Source organism: Passer montanus, unplaced genomic scaffold (genome assembly GCF_014805655.1).
Source record: "Passer montanus isolate IOZ18808 unplaced genomic scaffold, ASM1480565v1 scaffold67, whole genome shotgun sequence".
In the NCBI taxonomy this organism is placed as follows: domain Eukaryota; kingdom Metazoa; phylum Chordata; class Aves; order Passeriformes; family Passeridae; genus Passer; species Passer montanus.
This window is the reverse complement of record NW_024371815.1, coordinates 2,079,134-2,097,195: the sequence shown is the minus strand read 5'-3', so window position 1 is coordinate 2,097,195 and position 18,062 is coordinate 2,079,134. Positions and strand designations below refer to the sequence as shown.

General features: G+C 38.7%; 1 protein-coding gene across 13 annotated transcripts in view; it reads right to left on the bottom strand.

Annotated features, from left to right (window-relative positions):
- Window positions 1-792: 792 nt before the first annotated feature.
- Window positions 793-18,062, bottom strand: part of KIAA0232 (KIAA0232 ortholog) — a 65,299-nt gene continuing 48,029 nt past the window's right edge. For 8 of the 13 annotated variants that reach the window (XM_039728878.1, XM_039728872.1, XM_039728879.1 and 5 more), the window contains 5 exons: window positions 14,099-17,396; window positions 6,426-6,507; window positions 4,405-4,502; window positions 3,280-3,424; window positions 793-2,384 (listed from right to left, as the gene is read on the bottom strand). In XM_039728878.1, the coding sequence (XP_039584812.1) occupies window positions 2,347-2,384; window positions 3,280-3,424; window positions 4,405-4,502; window positions 6,426-6,507; window positions 14,099-17,396 (3,661 nt within the window). In that variant the 3' untranslated portion in view covers window positions 793-2,346. Of the gene's footprint in view, window positions 3,425-4,404; window positions 4,503-6,425; window positions 6,508-14,098; window positions 17,397-18,062 lie in introns of all 13 variants that reach the window. The other 5 variants (XM_039728886.1, XM_039728875.1, XM_039728876.1 and 2 more) reach the window with 5 other exon arrangements.

Sequence of the window (18,062 nt, the reverse complement as noted above, 5' to 3'; positions counted from 1 at the left end):
AAGATTAATTCAGATACAGGAATTGAAAAGCCTGACTGATGAAATGTAGTTCTTTTATCAAGTATCTTCTATAAATGCAATGCAAATATGCTACTGCTATATTTAAGAAATAATTGAAAATAATGTATGCCTTTTAAAGTTTCAACTACCAAGTTTGAAAAAAAGTATTCACCCAAGGACCTTAGAGAGGGACTTCCATTATTTTCAAGTGTGTTTTCACTGAACTTCTAATTCAGCAGAATTCATTCTGGACAGAGTCCCAGGTTACTTTGGCTGCAGACTTACAGCACCAACATACACAAGGCTCCACCAAGTAAAATATGAGCTGTTGGGGCTTTTTTTCCTTTTTCTGAAAGGAGGTGCAGCCATGGAATTAGTGAGATACTTGATGGCTGAACACCAGTTAAAAGCAGAAATAGAAATCTGCTGGGTTAGATCCTGTATTACATACAAGTTCTGTAACTGTTATGTGAGAGAGGGTCTGGGTTTGCTTGGGTTTATTTTTTAAAAGGTCTCGTGTTTTCTAAACATGACTTTGTCATTATAAATTAATTTCTACAGAAATAAAATGTGGACAAAACTAATTTTGTCTTCTTTTTTTTTTAAAGTACCTATGCAATGTATTTAATTTTCCTACATCCGAAAAATAGTTGTAAAAATTACAGCAATGAAAAGGACTCCCTAATTAGGTATGTCATGCCATTTCTCCAGAAGATTTAATGCTTAACTGCATGTTGTATCTGTATCATACACATTAGCCGAAGAAAATGAAGACACACACACACCATCCAATTGTCCTTTTATATTTTTATTTGGTGTTAAGTAACTCCACAAGAAAACAAAATCAGTTACTCTGGTGTACGTGAAATCAGAACAATACAACCACTTGAAGCAAAAAGTAGAAACAAATTTCAGCCCAGGAATGGAAAACTGATACTTCAATGCTATGGATATGCAATGCGCTTCATCCCACAGTGCGGTTCAGCGTATGCCAACCTTTAATGCTCTTGTTGTTATTGTTGTTGGTGTGTTTCTATCCATATAGAAAACTAAAAACCACACTTCAACTCTCACTGAAAGCCTTAGAGCTTTAGCCATTAAACTATGAAAACGAGTAAAGACAATTTGTTATTGCCCAAGCTCAATATAGGATTTTATTTTCCCCAAAGGTGCTGGAATCATTACATGCCACAGTGTAACTATGAGCAACACCTTTGTTACTTTTGAGCCCTTTCTTACCAATGAAGAAGCTCTAGCCAGAATTAACTGAGCTGAAGTTTGTGTTTGAAATATGTCCACTTGGTCACTTCCTGTTCTCAAATGAATTCTATTCCATTCTTCACTGTAGTGATTTGAAGAATTTGTGTGTAAAGTTCTTTTTTCCTTTCATGTTACAGTTAACTAGTTTCAGTGCAGGTGCTAAACAACCTCTCAAGGAAGCTCCAGAAGAAAGTAAAATATATAAAATCTATTCAAAGTCTGCAAATAAATTAAGAAAAGAAACTGTAAAGTGTCAAAAGATTTGCTGTATGAATACAAACCCTAAAACATAGTCTAAGAGGAGGACCAAAAGAAAGTCCTTGGATAAGGGCAACCAAGCCAGTTTTAGTAAGGATCTCACCAAAAGTGTTGCACGAAGACTGGCATGGTTTCCCAACCATGTATTTAAATTCTTACACTGTCAACTGAATAAAGGCAACAAAACCCAGTTACTCAGAAAGCATTTCTAGCGCAGAACATATTTCAAAGGCAGTTCAGCTCACATTTCAAACAGCTATGTTTCTTGTGAGATTTATTGCCTGTCAAAAATAATGGTGAAGCTTTTCAAGTCAGTATTGGACTTTCTGCACTTCCTGGTGTTATAGACATGCTGCGATCGTGTAGACTAGTTAGTTGTTCTCATTTTTTTAAACTAGGAGTTGTTAAAAACTCAGAGTGTTTAGTTTTGCAAATATTGCTCCTCCTGGCTTATACATTTTGTATAATGTGTTAAAATCAGAAGGAGTTGATAGTCTTGTACAGATGCAACTTGACAATGTATTGACTTTCTAAATTAACAAAAAAAAATTGAAAAGCAAGTCACATAAAGCAACAATCACTACTGCAATCACACATGTATGTTGTAATTCATCACCTTCCCTACCCCCACCCACCACACACATAACTTGCCCCACACATTCTCTCAGAAACACAAAATGAACTACGAGATTTACTAAATTACAGCCACAACAGCAGCTAACTGCAGCAGCCACAGGATTTCTTTCAAGTGAAGCACTGACCCTTTGCATTTAAAACATTGAACACTGAGCATTTTAGAGAGTTTCAGTCATTCAGGCTCAAGTTCAGTTACAGGATGCTTTTGCAGGTTACATGAATGCCTTCATCTGCAACAAGACAACATTCTCATTACTCATTAACAAAATTCACAACAATCCACACATCACCCCAGTGGTTTATTATTTTTGGTGTTACTTTTTGAACTTCTGCCCCACATTGGCAAATTGCTAAAAAGGACAAAAAAAAAAAAAGAAAAAAAGGAAAAAAACACCCACATTGCCTCCATACCTACAAAAAATCCTTGGCTTCTCCAGTTAGCAAAAATACAAACCATGGTATCCTCAGTGTTGGTTTGTGGGAGGGGGAATCATAGGATAGAAAACACAGTTTCTGTAAGTCTCTAAAGCACAACCCTGTTGTTCCTACTTCAAAGTTATGAGATTTACTGAATGAAGACTGGACAAGTCATTCATGCTTTTCTCCTGCATTCAGAAAGGCACTGATAGATTACAGTGTTAAGTATTTATCTCCCAGTTCTTAAAGAACAAAGCCTAATGTGCAGAAAGCTGAAGTCTCTGAATAGCAGAAGTAGTTGTAGACACTGCGATGCTAAGAAGATCGTAATCGTGGTAGGGCTACAGTTACGAAAGAAAATAACTGCAATTAAGATGCAAAAAAGCAGTGGTACTACTAAGACAAGCACATGCACATCCATTCTTGATTTGACAACACAATCTAGTCTAGTTCAAATAGCCAAGAATTTAACAGTATTTTTTGGGAAAAAAAATCTTCAACAGGACAGCTGTGTCCTCATCTATAAAATAAGCAAGAAGAGAAAGATAAATACACATCTGAATCCATTAACTGAAGAGGAAACTCAAGTTGTTGTTTTAGAGCTACAGACCCTCAAGAAAGATAGTTTTCCATCTCATGTTACTTTTCAATCATCTGCTCTACTCTGCAGTTTTTACAGTTGAGTTCGAGAAAAAAGCTCCTCCTCACATGGATCAGCCCATTCGCTTCCACCTTCTGAAGCTGTGTCTTCAGAGCTGGAGCTATCACTGGAGTAGATCTTCTTCCTGAAGCCATTTGGTTTTGCCTCAGCATTTATATCATCTGCACATCTTGCTTCATAAACAGAAGACACCTAAGGATTTAAACTGACAGTGTTGATGGGGAACAATAAAGAACATGCTTGCTTTTCTCTGGGCTGGGAGGTTATTTGGTTTTGTAGTTGTCCAAGAGAGATGCCATGATTACAGGGCAAGTCCTCCTCTTTCCTGACTTAGTCCACTATGTAGAAAGGACTGCAGAATAGCAGGGGGAAAAGGTGGTGCTTTTATTATTTTCTCCTATTCCTTAATTTTAAGATTTGCACAAAACAGCAAGAGAACCAAAAGTGAACTCAGGATGTATCTTTATCACAGTTCATGTTAGAAACATTACTGTAAAAGTTATCTCCAAAACTTGATAGTAAGCGTTAAATAGTAAGAAAACACAGCACTGATCTGACTAAGCTTCAAGCAAATGTATTTTAAATATATTTTCATCTGAATGAGTAAAGCCATAGCAAGCATGTCACAATGTTAAACTATGCACTATCATCACTCTGAAATTTAAAGGTATATCAGTAAATACACGTGCACGTGAATTTTTTCCCTAGAGAAACAAAAAACAGGGGTTTTTTGCTTGTAATGAGGACAGCATTCAGTACATATTATCTCTATGCCTTTATTTGCTGGTCCTTTCTGCCCTTATAGTGCACTTCAGCTCACTCTACACTTACTGAAATTAGAAGTTGAAGGAAAAGAAGACTCAGTTTAACACTCATGACAAGCAAATGGCAAGCATTCCCAAAGGAAACTGGCTTTGCTTATCTACTAGCAGTACAGCTGTCTGTACAAAGGGTTGTACTCCCCAAAGTACAACACCCTGAGGAACTTTTAGAAGGATGCTCAAGATGCAGAGGAGGTTAAAAAACAAAGTAAGAGAAGAGAAGCTTTTGAAGGTTTTTGCAGGAATTTCATTTGAGGGTAGACTGAGAACTGTGATGAAAGGAAAGATGTAGCAGCCCACCCTTATAAAATAAGAAAAAAACTTCCTCCCCAAAACCATTGACAAACTTACCATATTAAAATCTAAAAGATGTTCATCATCATTGGATACTTCCTTTACATCTGCAAGTTCTCCTACACCATTCTCTCCCTTGGCATTTGTATAGCACTCTTATATTGTTTTTGTGGGGGTGTTTCAGATGCAAAGGAAGAAAAAACAGAATTGAGGAACACTGTTATTTACATTTACCATAAATTAAAGCATCCAGAGACGTATTATTGGAATTCACACTCTATGCCATATAAACTCTGTGCTTGTGGGGGTTTTTGTGGTCTGACACCCATAAAGAAATCACCTTAATACCTCACAGAAGCTTCATCAAATCCTACCTGGATAACTAATAGTAAAAGAAGAAGCTACTTAGTTAATGAAAACACCTAAAATACCAAAGAACAAGAATTACTTTCTTTATGATAAATGGTTCAGTACATTTTTCAATTCTGATCTTGCATTCTGTTCCACATCACCCCTATTTCTATACCCATACAATATAGACTGAAATAGTAGCCTGCTCCTCACTGAAACTCAAGAACCCCAGCTGATGTGAATGGCTATGATTTCTACTTACCAGAGTAAACCTTTATATATAATATCATCATCTATCATGTAGATAGATACATATGGATCACATGCATCAACACCCACATATAAAAAGTACCCATACTAAAAACCGGGTACAGAAAAAAGGTCTGCGGCAGAGTAACGTCAGCTGTGAGGATCAAGTCCCGGTCTAGTTTAAAAACTGAGTGGCACAGAGCAAACCTGGCTCTGCTGTCCCTGACAGACACCGTGCTGTCCCTGACAGACACCGTGCTGTCCCTGACAGACAGACACCGTGCTGTCCCCGGCTCTGCAGCGCGGCCGCCAGGGGGCAGCACCGGACACGGCCCCGCCCCCCGGGCACGGCCCCGCCCCCAGGCACGGCCCCGCCCCCCGGGCACGGCTTTGCAGGGAACCCAAATCCCCGCTTTGGGAAGACTGATGGCTTTTGCCAACGTGGCAGGCTCTGAGCGCCCATCTGCTCCTGCACTGGGCACAGTTCTATAGCTGGGAGTGAAGTTAAAGTTAAGATGTTCTTGGAAGCCACCTAAACTGTCCTAAACACCAAAGTAAGGCTGTTCTGGAACCAAGAACACAGCTTAGTTGGTTGCACTTAAAGGTGTGCTTCAAAAATAGTAACTGGCTAATCTACTTTCAGATTATTAATGAACCAGGTCTCAAATCAAGACTTTTTCACCCTGAGCCTGTACCAACAGAAAGCACCAGAGATCCTGTCAATTCAAGATACAGAATGGTCTTGTTCAGCTTCCTGCCTTCTAGACAGAGAAGGTGAATTGGTATGCGGGCAAAAAAAAGCTGCCTGGATTCTTGCTGGTCCACTGAAAATCTGAGCTTGAGTCAGTTGTCAGATGGCACAGATTCCTGGGAGTGCTGGAAGCACACCTGCTTCTGGTCACGAGCAGCCTGCCTACTAAGACTGGACTTGCTCTCCGTGCAGGACAGAAAAATTCCCAGACTGTCAGTGTGAAAGGAGTGGGCAAGTGGCAAATCCTCTCCTTCCCAGCCTCAGAGAGATTCCACACATTCACTGAATAACTGGCATATTATTTAAGCACACCCATAAAAGGTAATTATCATGTTTTCACATTCTTATAGACTTACCTACCTAGTAAGTATTTTTCAGGATGAAGCATTAAAAAATGTAATAAAATGTTTTCATAATCAGAGATTTCCTGTTTATTTAATTGCAGGCTTTGGAATTAAGTAAATATGGGTAAGTGTTAAGATGATTTTAAAACCACTTTCTTTTAAAACCAATTTAGAATCATGCTAGAGACCTACTACAAGTGCAACTGAAGCATCCCAGTTCTCTCTCAGATTGGAGATTTTTTTGTGGAAGCTTACTGGTGTGGGTTTTTAAAATACAGACATTAAATCCAATTCATCTGCAGCAATTCTAATCGATAACAAGGAGCATTTCACTCTAACATGGGTGCAACAGCAAGTTAGTTCTAACAGGCAGAGGTGCTTACCTTCACACTGTGATGCAGGAAAAAGGGGAGAATAGAGCGCCTTTTCCCACCAGCATTGCTTTTCCTGGCTGCCACTCATTCTCTGCAGATTAGTATTCAATATAGGAAAGTGTTTAGACAATAATCACACTTCATTTTGCCATAAATAACATACTTACATGTAGAGGAGGAAATTCTGGTATTACACTGAATTTTGCTAAGTCTTACAGTCTACACTGCTCAATTTGTAACATGAATGGGAAATGACTGTCAAACTACAGTGGAACATCCATTCTCTGAACTCTTACAGCCAATATGAACTCCATGCTGGGGCTCAGACTTTGCCCATAGAGACTTATACAAATCCAGAAAAAATTATTTTAATTCCAGTCCTACACTTTATCATCTAGAGAGAGCTACCCAAGAGATGGAAGTACAGTGAAATGTTAGCCAACATGACAAACAGCTCAGTGTAAAACAAAACAGAGAAGACAGGGAACAAAAAGTGGCAGAATGTCATGTTTAAAGTTTGGGAGGATGAATTGGCAGTACCATTACTCAATGGAAAAACACAAAATTAGTGAATTTTGTGTCAACATAAGGAAAAAGAGGTTATGAGGATGATCAATGATTTGTCTTTATGATAGAAGTAATCCATTCACTAAGACTACCAAAATTCTCTCCCTCTCCCCATACATTAATGCTAGTTTAATTTTACCAGAGGCCTTTCCTTATGACATTGATGGACATGGCTAAAATAGCAAGGGCTTATCACAACACATGTCCCCAGTTTCACTGCTGCACCTCAGGTAACCCCATTAGCTTTCAAAAGATTATGCCACCTTGTAACATCCTCTATAGATATTGGAATGATTCAAAAAACAAACAACAGTGCAACTGTCGACAACAAACATTAACAAATGAGCTTCAACACTGACTTTCTAGCCAGCCTTCTCCTCAGTAAACTTGAGAATGTTTAAACATGGAAGATTAATAAGCATCCTTTTGTTCCTCCTTACGCTGTAGAACTACACACCCATAGAACTTAAAGAGAAGCCCCTCTCGAACCAAAGGAGTGACTCAAGAGCACTGGATTTAGAAACATGTCCTAGATTCAACTTGTTTCAACTTATCCATGCTGGTTTCCTGTCATAAGACCCAGGAACAGTCTTTTTGGAACCACCCTCCGAAAATTCAAACCCCTAATTCCAGAAAAGGGAGTTCTCCCAGGAACTTAAACCATCAGTTGGTGGGTTAAAAAAAAAAAAAAAAGAAAAAAAAAAGCAGCTCAAGAGTATAAGCAGGACACAGTAAGAAACATGTGCATGTACAAATACATTCAACCATGGAAGCCTCACTCTGTGCTGATTATAGATAGAGGCATCTAAACTCCACAGGCACAATGTGTTATTAACTTCACAGTCTCTCCCCTGCTGCTGTCACACCTGCACACAGGGAAGCTGGATGAACCCCAGCAGGTGAGTGTGGCAGGGCACAAGAAGCTGCAGCAGCTTTGCTCCCCGGGCTGAGGCCCCAGCAGAGCTCAGCGCCTGCTCTGGGATGGCTCCGTGACCAAACCAGCGCCGGCTGCCTCAGCCCCCTGTGCTTCCATCACAGCCCTGACACCTGCAGAGCCAGAGCAGGGCACTGACAGCTCCCAGCTCATTGCTGAATTTTTGTTTGGGAGGGGATAGAGGACACTTTTAATGTCCATTTTATACATTTGCAGAAGAAAAGGTTTTTTTCCTACCATTGCTTAAGTGTTTCCTAGAAATGCAGTCTCACATTGTAAATTTTTTTGTGAATTAAAGAGACACTCCCAATCAGGAAATATCAGCTCCCGAATAGCACCATGATTCTACCTTCCTTTGTTGGCAATCTTTTTCTTTTAAAACAGGATTTTCAATTTAGATCTCCTTCTCCTCCTATCTCACACATTCTCCTATACACTTCCAGTGTTTTATGAAAAGTTTTATTAAGTTTTCCAACTAACCATCTAAATAGCTATTATTTAGAATGGTTCTGATATTAAATATTGTGACTGGAAGTCTCTTCTCTCTGAAAGTATTCATATTTATTTTACTTTATTCTTAAGTTAAACTCATAGACGGCAAGGCAAAACCAGCTACAATGCTGTTTCACTCCCAATTTTGCTGCAAGTTGGAGAGAAGACTGATGGGTTTCCTTTCTGGTTTTAAAGCTAAGCATAGGGCAACTGAGGCTTCTCCCAGACTATTAGATACTAATTTGGAAACACCATCACTGACTAGCTGTACTGCTTCAGAACGCTTGCTGACAAGGATCATGGCTGACAAGGGCAACAAGAGGCTTGAAGGATGTGAACAGAATAAGCACTAAAGCCTCAGTATGGTCTGAATGAATATTATCAGAAGGGTTACAACTGACAGAAAAAAAAATGTATTAATCTGTAAGCAAATATTTCTTTGAACCTGTTCTGCAAGCCCTTACTATCAGGAAGAATACAACACATGAATAATTCAGAAGCCAAAGCAGCAATGAACCCACTGACTCCCATTCCAAAAGATCAGGCCCTAATTTTACTTCAGCCACTCAGTGAAGACACACTTGGCTCAAGACGCCAGTCACAAATTAACAAAGGGAGCTGAGTCTAGACTTTATATTCTTAAAACCTATTTGGCAGTAACCTCATTGTTGAATTTTACTGAAAATATATGTGGAAAGGACTCCATGAGATAATCTAGCCTCTACTCTGGCACAAAGCTGGAATCAACTACAATGCACTATTCCTACGTTCAGTCTCATCAAGGCAGAGTTTCCACTGCTTCCCTAAAAAATAATTGAGCCTTATAGTATGCCCCTTGTCTGGTTTTAATTATTATTCTTCAATTTCCCTTAGTGTGATTTAAGGTCATCACATCCAGTTCCTTTGTGTTTACCAGAGCCTACAGAGAACACAGCTTTTCCTTTATCTCCTCTAACTATGAACATGGCTTCTGCAAAACTGCTGCCTCTGCTCAGAGTCTCCCTTATTTGGGAAAAAACACTCCCAGGTTCCTTCACTTTGTTTTCCTAAGTAGTGACCTTTGTGTTTTCTCCTCAAGACATCCTTCCTGATACAAGGAGCCCAGTACTCCAGCAGAGCAACTCTGCTCTTACGAAGGGTATTCCTGTTCATGGATCTCCATGTTGCTGTCTTTTGCAATATATCATTCTTGATCTACACTCAACCATGATGTATTTGAAAATGCTTCTCTGTTTCACATCATTTTCTCACCTATCACTCCTCCCACAGTGTTTGTAAAGAGAGTTATTATTTTCTGTAGAAATTTTAGCTGTCCCTGCAGGATTGCATTTTATGTTTCAGATGCTGTTCAGATTTTAAAACATTTTGATTCTAATCCTGTCTTCCAGTATAACTGCAAACCTTCCCAGTTTGTTATTATCAGGGATTTCCATAAACATGCCACACACTAGAAAAAAGAATCATCTCTGTTGTCCTCTAATAAGCCACTGACTATTATTTTGATAGTGCAATCTTTCTCTTAAACTAATACTTGGAAATTTCCTGTTACTCACAAATTTGGGCCATTTACGGTTTAAAGTACAATTTAGGCAATTTAAGAGGGTCACTGGTTCCATTTTCCCTGAGTTCCATTTTCCTCTTTAAAAACAAGATTTGCTTTTAATATATTTTCTATCTTCCATGTGTTCTCCAACAAGTATTCTAGTAGGCTTTTCTCAAATTAGTTGCTGCTCTTCATGATATTCAGGTTAATACTGCTGTGACTAACTGAAACAGTGTAACATCTGTATTTTCATTAACAATGACAATAGATGCACTAATCAATACTTTGGATATTACATTTTCATAGCTGTCTAAGCTTGTTAGTTCTGTTTATCAAATATCTTTCTGTCATCTTTCTGTTTCTGATTTACTTCTAGAACTTTCAGGTGTACCAAATCTTTTTTATTTGCTTTGTTTAAACCTTGGGGTTTTTCCCTCATGATTTTTAAACTGTTATTGCGAACTCTATCTTTTTTAAGTCCTTTCATACAAGCCCTTCAATATCTTTGCAAAATAATGTTCTCATAATTAGAAGGTTAGAGCTTAAGAGTCTTTGTAGATGTTTTCATCAGCTGACATGATCAGTACTTACCAAGGACTATCTGGCCCAGTCCTATCTTAGGTAGCCACCAAATTACTCACTATTTACAGTCAGTCCTTTGCTTTGCATGCTCTTTTTCCACTTGACTTCCCTGATTTTAAGGCACACAGTAGGCACCTCCAAATTTTGTCTCCCTCTTACCACTACCTGGATTTATGACAGCTTACCTTCTACCCTGCTGACCTCAGAACCAAGGTTTTTAAAGCACCCCTCTTCCCTTCCTCTCTTGACAGCCCTTTCTAAAGGGGTTATGCACTTCTACTGCATTACTCTACTCCAGCACAGAACCTCACCAAATCTCAAAGCCAATTCAGTTCTGAGATACACAAACACAGTTTTTGTCAGTAAAATTTCCTCATCCCCAAAACCAGTGTCTCAGGCATGTTCAGACCTTAAAACTCCACAGGTCCTTTTATTTATCTCAAGGACCCAACAGTATGAGCATTCTTTGAGCACACCTGCTGGATTGGAGCCCATAGAAAATTAGCATTGGTGTATTCACAGGCCATTAACTGGTCCAGATTGTGTACTTACCCATGACTCCACAGCTAAACAGTAGGAACATTTACTCAAAAGAAAAAGGACTGTACTTTGGGGGGGGCAAGGGAGCTGTGTTTGGGGAGTTTTATGTAGTTGTGTGGGTGGCATGTGCCAGTGTTTTTTTTGTCGAGCTTATTTGGTTTGGACTTTTAAAAAAATTGTTTTGTTGGTTTCATTTTGTTGTTGGTTTAATTTTAGGGGTTGTTTTTAATCTTATGGCTAGATATATAAATATCATTCATGGTTGAAAAAATTCTGCAGGAGCTATTTGCAAAATTCCTGCTGCAAAACACACTGTAATTCTAAAACAAGTGCTGTAATATAGAAGGTAAGAGGGAGGAAACTGAACCAGATTCTCCTACAATCTTGCTCATAAATAGGAGGTATTCAGAGATGTGTGTTTCCACAGCACATATATAACTCAAGTTTAAGTGATGCAAAACAGAATGTGTTATGACACTGTGGTTTATATTAGTATTTTCACATCCACTATTTATGCAAAAATACTGGAAGTACCTCAGAACCTAACTCAAACTTTACATTAGATGACTGAATTAAACAATTACTTTAATTTCTGTCCAAAGTCAAGCATAGAAACACAGGAAGTTTCATTTAAAAAAATATTTACAAATATTAATCTATACTAATAAGTCCAGACCACAGTGCCTGCTTTTCCCCCATGCATGTATGTGTAGGGTAGCCATGAAAAAAGTTTCTCCTAGACTGTTCTAATTCTAGATATTTTATATTGATTTTGCTTAATGTTCATGAAAATAAATAACATCACTCTTAAAAAGAAAAAAGTTCACACACATCTTTTACAGACATTGAAGCACAATAAGAAATTTAAATAAATGCTCTTGAACCCAAAATCCAATTACCTTCAGACTCCAACTACTGGTGCTTAGAAAAGCCTGGAGTGTGCACATACCTTCTTGAGACATGGTAGATAGAGGGAGACAAGTTAACCCAGGCTGTCTGAGCTTAGGGGGAAATCAAGCTCCCCAAGCCCTTAGGAAGAGCTTAATTGCAAACCAAACTGAAGTCTAGACTGCTGAGAGGGCTGCTGGCCCTTGGTACTTCTCAGTGGTTTATCACTTTGAAGCTATGAAAATGCCTACAAAATCATGTGACCTGAGCAAGGGAAGCACTAAGTTTTCCTCTTGCACTTAGGAATTTAAATAAAATGAAATACCAGGGCTTTCTGAGCACTGTTCACTACCAAAAGACCTCTTACAAGCCTCAGAGCTACCATAAACTATGATACCACTGTATATACCAGCCACTTACTAGTTTCTTGAATGGATAAGTGGTTGAAGTGAAGATGAGAATAAGCAACCTCACAGAGCACTAGACATCCAGAAAGAAGATCTGAGAAGGGCTGGAAGGAACTTCAGGCTCTTGCTGTCACAAATAACTGAAAAATCACTTGTTCATTCATTATGCCCTACTGCATGATGAAGTTAGATTTCACTTACTCCTGGTAAAATTCCAGAATCTGTTCTGACTTAGAGTCTAAGTTCATTAAGTTCTTTGATGACTCTTTCTGCAAGGCCTGGCACAAACACAAACTTCCCAGACTCCAGTAAAGATTTTTGAAGCCGCTTCTTCTCTGTTAACTTAACAGAGCTGCAGGAACCAAGATGTCTAGAAAGAGTCTGGAAAAGTCACAAACTTGATTCTCTTGTGCAAGCAACAGATATCAACTTACTGATGCTGGGAAAAGAAGCAATTAATTTAAAGGAGGATGAGAGAAGAAACAAATAAGGAAGAAGGAAAACAAGAAAGTCTGATTTTGTTAAACAAAAAGGTGAGCTTTAGTTTTAGCAAGAGAAAGGTTAGCTTGCCTATGTATGAGTTAGTGTTTCAAACTTATAGTTGAGAAATATGCAATTGCACAACACAAGCTGGGTGCAACTATTCAGCTGAAAATGGAAAAACTTCCTCCAAATGTAAATACTACAACTGCTGAGTATGTGCAAGAGGAGGCTGAAGAGGAAAAGAAAATGTACAATGTAAGGAAAAGAAAATGTAAGATGTAACTTATAACTATCCAGACAATATCTCTGGGCTGGCCACACCTCAAATTTATTTTGATAGTTAAATGTTTCTACTCAAGAACAGAGGGAGCTCACAGCAAGGAAAACTCAGTATTTTTGGCTAGAAAGGATTTTTTATCTTGATTAATGCCTACAATTACCAGAAAGAAACCTCTGAGCTTAACTCAGTTATGCTGAGGCTTTCTTAAGGTACTGTGGTAGTGCTGGATATTTTGCATCCACGTTTTCTTTATTTTTGGCTATATGCTGACAAGAGGATGCTTTCATTTCCAGACAATTAAGCCTTTTTACAAGTCTTTCTTTGCTGAAGTTTACATCCAGAAGTTCTACTCCAAATATTTCTACTTGGAAGAAACTATATTGAAAAGACTGACTTCAGATCTTTTTCTTCAGAATTTTAAAATATGTTTGAATCAAAATCTGCAATATTTCATTACTCAAAATTTATGCACATTTTAACACTTTATATGTAAATCAGATAACCTAAAAACCTAAGGTAAACAGATTTTTAAAGTCACATGAGTGTACACATGCATATATTTCTAAAGGTATGCAAGATGACACCAAAATACCTGAAGATGGCTAATTTTTCACAGAATCACAGAACGACTGAGGTTCAAAAAGAACTCTGGAGGTTATCACATCCAACTCCCCCTGCTCAAGCTGGGCCCAGTAGAGCAGGCTGCCCAGGACTTTGTCCAGATGTCTTTTGAAATCTCCAAGGATGGAGACTCTACAGCCTTCCTGGGCAACCAGTGCCAGCACTCGGTCACCCTTACAATAAGCGAGTTTATTCTTATGTTCAGATGGAACCTCCAGTTTCTCTACAAAACTGTATTTTCTAGAGATCTATACAATCACAAACATTTAAACTGAACTGTCACATGACAAACTGCTGGTTATCAGCTGCCAGCTGCAAATTCTGTAATTTTATATATCCACATACCTCTTCATGCTCTCCTGAAGAAACAGGATTATCCTCGTACGTGGGGAAATGACCCCCTGCTTTACAACTGCAAAACCTGCCAGTCTCCTCACGTGGCTCCACTATTCTGCAGTTTACTTTAGAGCTCTCCACCACTCTCCCTTCTAGAGATTCTTTCATACTGCATTCTAAACAGGGATCTTGGTTTCCTACTGGCAACATCCCGGCCGACTCTTCTTGGGAATCCAATGATGTCTGTGCACTCTTCTCCATTCCAGACTTTTTTAATCTGGGAAGGAATTTTCCAGATTCAAGCTCTGATTTTCCGTAATAATGCCCTTCTTTTTCTGCATCTTCTTCCAGAGGTTTGAGATCTGCTTGTGGATCCTCAAATACATCTACCTGGGGAGGAACAGCAATACCTCCCTCATCTTTTTCTGACTCAAATTCTGACTCGCTTCCACCACCTGGAGAAAGTTCAGATGCAGAAATTGGGCGAAAGTGAGTCCTCGGAGAAATCCGTATAGCCCTGTACTGCGTTCGATCAACACCGCATATCCTGGGGTGTAGAACCTCACTGTCTGAATCAGAGCACAGAATAGACTTAGGTTTAAAACTAGGGCTGAAAGACGCAATTCCTTCTGGCTCAAACGAACATTCTACATGAAGAACTTGTGAAAATGGATTGTTCAGGTCAAAGGAAGAGAATGAGTATTCAAGCCCTGGTTCTTCGACTTGAAAGTTACCACAAGCTCCCAGTAAGTCTTCATGGAAGATAAAAGAAAAACCCTTATTTATTCCGTTATCTCCACTCTTGGACTGCTCGTTCTGTTCAAATGATACGAACGGCCTCCATAACTGCCTGTGGCCAGGGGCAAAGCTATTACCTGGAGTCATAAAAACATCTGTACCAGCTATTGTCACCACATCGGAAGCTGCACATTGCAGTAAGCTCCCCTTTGAGTGACCAGGTGGCACCACTGCCCATTCTCCATCACTGTTAAATGTTTTGAGCTCCCCATACACACCACCAAGTATAAATGAGTTTTCTTTATCCTGGTTAACATCCCAGGGTTTTGATGGTGTGGTATAGTCACCACCATCTACTTTTGATAAATCATTTGAGACAAAGGCTCTCTTCTCTACATTCTCCTTTTGACCTTCCCAAAGGTGATACTCTGATCTTTGCACTGCTTTATTGGGTTCCTGGAGGGTTTCAACTTTTGCTTCTGTATCCAAACAGCAGCAATAGTTATTTACATCAGTTGAAAACAATTCATCTTCTATTCCTTCTATTTCTACCATCGCTGCAGAATTTCTGTCTGTCATATTTGTCCAAATATCTTTAATAACCCCTGAGCTATAGCCATCTCCATGTGGACTGCTTTCCCTACACCCTTGTGTAGTTTCATAGTCTTTACTTTCTGCTTTTTGTTCTAGCTGAATACCACAGACAGATTCTAGCTTAGATTTCTTTTTGAAAATCAAAGTGGGCATTTCTCCTAAACTTCTAGCTTGTTGCTGGCAGGTTTCTTCTGGCAGAAAATCTAGAATTTCTTCATCTACATAATTCGAAGACACTCTAGGAACTACATAATTAATATCTTCTGCATTAAATTGCGTGGATTCTTCATATGGAATATTTATAGTCTCATTGTCTGAACGTGTTTCTTCCGAGTGTGACCATGGACTACAGGTTCTTGTTGAAAGATTAGAACAGTGTTCATTTTCATCAAAGGCACTATTTTTGGTCCATATTAGCAATCTAGACTGTGTTTTCCCAAGAATATTAGCAGTGCTACTAGAATCTGCATTTTCATTTCCCAAGCTGAGTGTTTCAAAAGAAAATGGTAAAACTGAGTTACTGCATTGCACTTCAAACACTGAAAAACAAGAGTTTATACCAGACCCTTCATTAATATCTGAAAAAAGCTCTTGATTGCCAGCAAGCATGTGTGAATTAAGCATTGTGCTGTCTAGGATGGGGGAGAATCTGATCGGAGAATCTCCTCCAAAACTTTCCCCATCTGCATCACCAGAACTAGAAGATGAACAGCACTCCCAAAATTGAGCTAAATTACTAAGATCTTGCAAGAACCACCCTTCAGCACCAACAGAGCTGGTCGAATCAGTCCATATTGCACTTTCCCCTTGCAACTCCATTCCATCTAACACTATGCAACATTCTGCCTCAAAATCAGTTTTTTCTTTACTCTTCTGTCGAATCATATTTAAAATCCGACTCTCCCCTTGCATCGTATCTGAGGCACCAGGATCCAACATGGATTGATCAATATCCACTTCATAGAAGTGCGTTAGTTCTGACAGATGAACATCATCTAAATATTTGTCGTCCTCTGGTTGAGAACATATTGAGGTCCCAGCGAGGTCAATATCCTCATTTAGAACTGCAGGCATTTCTACAAAGTGACCATCGATGAAAGTACCTGCTGCGAGGTATGTTTTATGAGTATTATTGTTGCTAATACAAAGACCATGCACTGATTCAGACAACTCTTCTACAGCCTCTGATGTTACTCCACATATATCTTCTCTGTTGCGGTACGTAGTCTCCAGCTTGCTTTTTCTGCTAAGAGGAACAAAGTACTCCGTAATCGGCTCAGTATACCACAAGGGCTCTTCTTTATATTCCTTTTCATTTCTACTGTCTAAATACAAATCTTTTCCATCACTACCGCCAGCTTCTTTTCTTCCAATTTCTTTTAATGGCCTTTTACCTCTTTTGCACAGTTGTTTGATGGACCCGCTGCTGCTGCTGCTGCTGCTTCCGCTGTGGACTTTTCTATCAACCTTTTCACCAGATTTCATTGACAGCCTGCTCTGCCCATTCCGCCCTTTTTTACTCCGAACCTCTCTTGTTTTGTGTCTTACTTTAATACATTTCATTGATGCCTTGTATTCACCTTGATTACCACTAGAACTTGAGCCAGCCTCACTGGATCCTGATGACCAGGAGCGGGGACGCATCTTTCCTTCAGACTTATGTCGGACTTGCTTTTTGTACAAAACAGGCTTCTCTTCAACGGTGCTGTTACTAAACTTGTTTTCTTTCTCGTTTTTACTCTTCTTCTGCTGGGTTCTTTCCTGTACAGTGGCAGATACTTTATTACTTCTGTCTTTAGTTACTTCACTTTCACTATTGCAGTCCTTTGGAGAAGATGTATCCGTGCTAGTTGGTGGAACAGTGGATGAAGATGAGGAGCTAGAGTAAGAGCATACTTTGGATTTATTCCATACAGTCATAATTTCCTGCAGGCAAACTGGCTTTTCAGAAAGAGGAGGAAATGCTTCATAGTACCTGAAAGCAAAACAAAAGGGACATCTGGATTGTAGAGCTTCAGAGATAAGCATTAAAAACCACAGCAAAACACTACCAGTCTAATTGCTACAAATCTAGTTTGCACTACATATGCACATGCCACTCACTGCACTATTTGGATGATATCAAAGGGAAAATTAAAATGAGCTTTAGAAGTTTTTATATTAATATATGTTTAGAAATATACTGCATACAAGTAGAACAATTTCCTTTTCAGAGACTACTAAACATCATTTTAGAGAGAAACAGTAGATGCTCACAAAAGTGCCTCCAGGTTTATTAGATAATGTGGTAATTCACTACAGTCTTAAATGTTTGATTTAGATTATAAATGAGAAAGTCCTGAATTTCAGTTTTTAAAATTCTCATATATGAAATGAGACACTATCTGTTAAGTTCTACATAGTTTGATCATCCAGTTATTAAGGAAATCTATTTAAAAATATTAGGTTTTGAGTAGTTTAAGATGTTTAACAGCTTTATGCAAGAGGTTAAAATATGGTTTTCTGCAACATTTATAGTAGTATGTGTTTGGTGGTAGAGAGATTTTTACTGAATCACATATATTTCAATGAAAACTCATTTAAAATTTTTACAAGTCAGTTAAATGAAATGCACATGGGCACAATCAGTTCCCTGAAGACA